Here is a 3,780-nt window from a genome sequence, read left to right as displayed (position 1 = left end):
AAGTTTGGAGGTCTAGTCTAGTGGGTGTGATAGAACGTTCTTGTGGAGAAGGGGGGTAGGGGTGATAAAGTATGTGATGTGAAATAGCAAGGGGTTAGACCTGAAAGGGAATAAAATCTGGAGTGCATAAATGAATAATTGATTAAAAAATACACAGTAGATATTTTTAAAGAAAAGGCATAATGAGAATGAAGCACTAAAAATTAAATCTTAAATATAATTAATAACGTTGTGTATACTATGCTGATATTTGCTGATATTTGAGCATATTTAATGTATTTTTCCATCACATGCTCCTAGAATTTGTATTTATTTTATAAATGTAAACAAATTAAGCGTAAACAGAGAATCATTAATCATTTCATGCAAAGGTCATTACTTCATATATTATAAAATATATGAATATATTCTGAAGATATTGTTATTGTGTCAGTTATATTTTCAGGCTATAAATAACACATATTTATTTATACCATCATTAATGTGTTTCCTGATTTCCAAAATATGAAATTTTAGAACCACATTTCCATTTATGTACAAGGTAGTGTTATATGAGAGAAACTCCACAAAGACAGAAATCATGCTCTCTGGTGCAGTTAGAGAGAAAAGAATATCTTAATTACTTTATGCCACTCTGAACTTAAGCCTTGAGTTTTCCTGCATTTTGATAACTCTATGAACAGCATTTTTTACTTCTTTGTTTCTGAGACTATAAATAAGTGGGTTCAGCATGGGGATCACAATAGTATAGAAAACAGAAGCCACTTGATCCTTTCCCAAGGAGTAGGAATTACTTGGTTTCAAATAAGTAAAAATCATAGTACCATAAAACACAGTGACTCCTAGGAGATGAGAGGCACAAGTGGAGAAGGCTTTGTGCTTTCCTGAAGTGGAATTGATCTTCAAAATAGTAGAAAGAATGGACACATAGGATGCAGATATTGTGATAAGAGACACCATTAGAGTAGAACCAGCAAAGATGAATATAATGATTTCAATGTTATGTGTATCATTACAAGACAGTATTAAAATTGGAGATGTGTCACAAAAAAAATGATGGATAACCTTGGGTCTGCAGAAATATAAGGTGTTCATACAAAGTATATTAATAGTGGAGTCCAAAGTTCCGATCATATAGGAACCAGTGAGAAGGGCACTGCAGAACCTTGTGGACATGATAACTGGGTAGTGTAAAGGGTTGCAGATAGCCACATATCTGTCATAGGCCATTGAAGCAAGAAGGAAACATTCAGCAGCAGCCAAGAGGACAAAACCATACATTTGAGTGAAACAGCCAATAAAGGAAATGATTTTGTTGGAAGTCAGCAGATTCTGTAAAGTCTTAGGTGTGATGACAGTTGAGTAACAGAGGTCAAGGAATGACAGATGGGTTAGGAAGAAATACATTGGAGTGTGAAGCCGAGCATCTAGACGGATGATCAGCATCATGCCTGTGTTTCCCAGCACAGTGACCAGGTATATCAGCAGAAACAGCACAGCGAGGACTAGCTGTAACTCTTTGGAATCTGTCAGCCCCATGAGGATGAAGTCAGACTCTTTTGTGTAATTCCAGTCGTTCATAGTGAACAACCCTAAAACTGAAGAGAAATCAAAGGTGATACTCAGCTTGATTAACTATGAAAAGGATTTTTATGTAAATGTACATGCTGCTATTTTTATTATTTTTGTTAGCTCATATTTGGCTAGGGTATCCTAAGAGGTTGCATAATTCATATTTTTAATTACCATAGTACTTTTATAAATGATTTTCTTTAATAACACATTAATTAGTGTCAGATATTTGTGTATAGGCACTACTGGTACACATCCATTTTAAATAAAGAATCTAAAAAGGACAAGTAACTTGTCAGACTGAGTTAAAATGAATGCTGCCTCTTTGGGATTTTCTGTATAGTTTTGCTACAAGGATAGTGAATATGAATTTGTGTCCTCTATATACCTACTCATCTAATTCTAATTTCTTATCTATTATGAATAATTAGAAGTGAAAAATACCTGAATATTTTTGTTCATTGAATTTTGATATCAATAAAAAGTACAAATAGATTTTAATTTTGACAGAGTTAAATAGGGTCCTTGATGACATATAAACATTATTGTGGATTGTATGCATTATTTATCTGTCAATGAAATCTAAAGTATATTCTAAAATTGCATGCATCCCTCATAGACTCTTAATCAATGTTGTGTGGTTGTTTGCATAAATCATGACATTTATTTAGTTAAGTAACAAATGCTAAATATTTGCTTCTTTCTAAAGTAAAGTCAAACAGATCCAAATTGCCAGTTTTAGCAATACTTACTGTGAGTTAGAGCTTGTAAATGGAAAACAATACAAATAAAAGTACATGAATGAATTTTTCAATATCACATATCCAAATTTATGCTGATTCCTAAATTTTCTTATGACTAAAATGTGAAATATGATTAGAGACACAAATATTACTGTATTGTAGCATAAACATTGTACTTTCAATACCTTTGTATATTTGTCCAATCATTTTTTTTAATTCAGAGTCATGTTACCCTAGAAATTATTCTTGAGTATTGACAAAATTGAAAATTTCTTAAGCAGGTATGATCTGAAAGCATGTCAAAGAGTTACTATGGATGTAAGCTGAAGAGTTACAGAACTTTTATCTCTGCCACTGTCTAAGGACAAATGGGTGTCACCAATAAGTGGACTTTCTCAGGGACCAATTTTCCAGAAATATTATCTGGCCTGCTTTCAAAAACCAAAGTTCAATGACTAAGTCAGTAAAGCATTTGGGTTTTCCCAAGAAGCCAAACAATGAATATGTTCAAAGTGTTATTTTCATTATTACACTTAAACCCACTTTAAATAAAAAAGTTAAAAACTGCAAATGGTATATATTTATGGAAGATAGTTACAATTATTAAAATGTCCATATTAGATAATTTCTTATTTATCTGGAAAAGAAAACATATTATTCATACATACATGTGCGTTTTACACCTTTATCAAGTGACAGTATTAAGGGTGAATGGCAAATGTTTCATGAGAAATATTTTAAATTGAAAATGGAGAGTCTTTTCTGAGTAAAATGTATTCAATAAGAGCAGTAGACTCTAATGAACTTGGCATTAGTCAGTACAGGAAATCTCCACTTAAGAGGTTTTTAAAAAACATAAACATGAGTTTTCTCAATCATATTATTTTGTATACAAGAGAAGATTTTAATATCAATTGCATATTTGTACAACTATTATATTTTATATCAATTATTTTACCATAAGAGTTTTATGTACAATGGCCTGATGTGTGAGGATACTTTAAAAAGACTTCAGTTTCATGTATTTTGTACTGGGTGTGTATCCATCCTCACTAAGTGCATTGAACATTCTCAAACTGATAAGCCTGTTTCAGTGTCCCAAGGATGACAGAGGTTCTGTTTTCTTGTTGGATTTTATCTTTTTTTAACAAAATATGACACCTACATAATTTGTTTCATTTTTCTGTGAATGTTAGCTTTGTTTTTATTTAAAAACATACTATGAAAATATAAAGATGGAGTCTGTTGGAATATAATAAAAATCTTACACTTAGATGAAATAAAGTTAATTTCATATATTCACAATAAAGACACATGGGCTCTTTAGCAAGAATAAAAGCATGTAAATATGACTTTTTAAAATAGTCACATATCTATTTTTCTGAAAAAGAAATTATTACAGGTATAATCAAAACGAAAGATTCTTATGAGTCTTTTTCTTGATTTATAAGGAAATTAATATCTC

At 31.2% G+C, this 3,780-nt stretch overlaps 1 protein-coding gene across 1 annotated transcript; it reads right to left on the bottom strand.

Annotated features, from left to right (window-relative positions):
* Positions 1-624: 624 nt before the first annotated feature.
* Positions 625-1,581, bottom strand: LOC116900307 (olfactory receptor 8H1-like). Its single transcript, XM_032902064.1, has one exon. The coding sequence runs from the start codon at positions 1,579-1,581 to the stop codon at positions 625-627; it is 957 nt and encodes a 318-aa protein (XP_032757955.1).
* Positions 1,582-3,780: the final 2,199 nt, after the last annotated feature.

Source organism: Rattus rattus, chromosome 5, assembly GCF_011064425.1.
Source record: "Rattus rattus isolate New Zealand chromosome 5, Rrattus_CSIRO_v1, whole genome shotgun sequence".
Classification (NCBI taxonomy): Eukaryota; Metazoa; Chordata; class Mammalia; order Rodentia; family Muridae; genus Rattus; species Rattus rattus.
The sequence above is the reverse complement of the archived record's forward strand: the minus strand, read 5'-3'. Positions and strand labels throughout refer to the sequence as shown.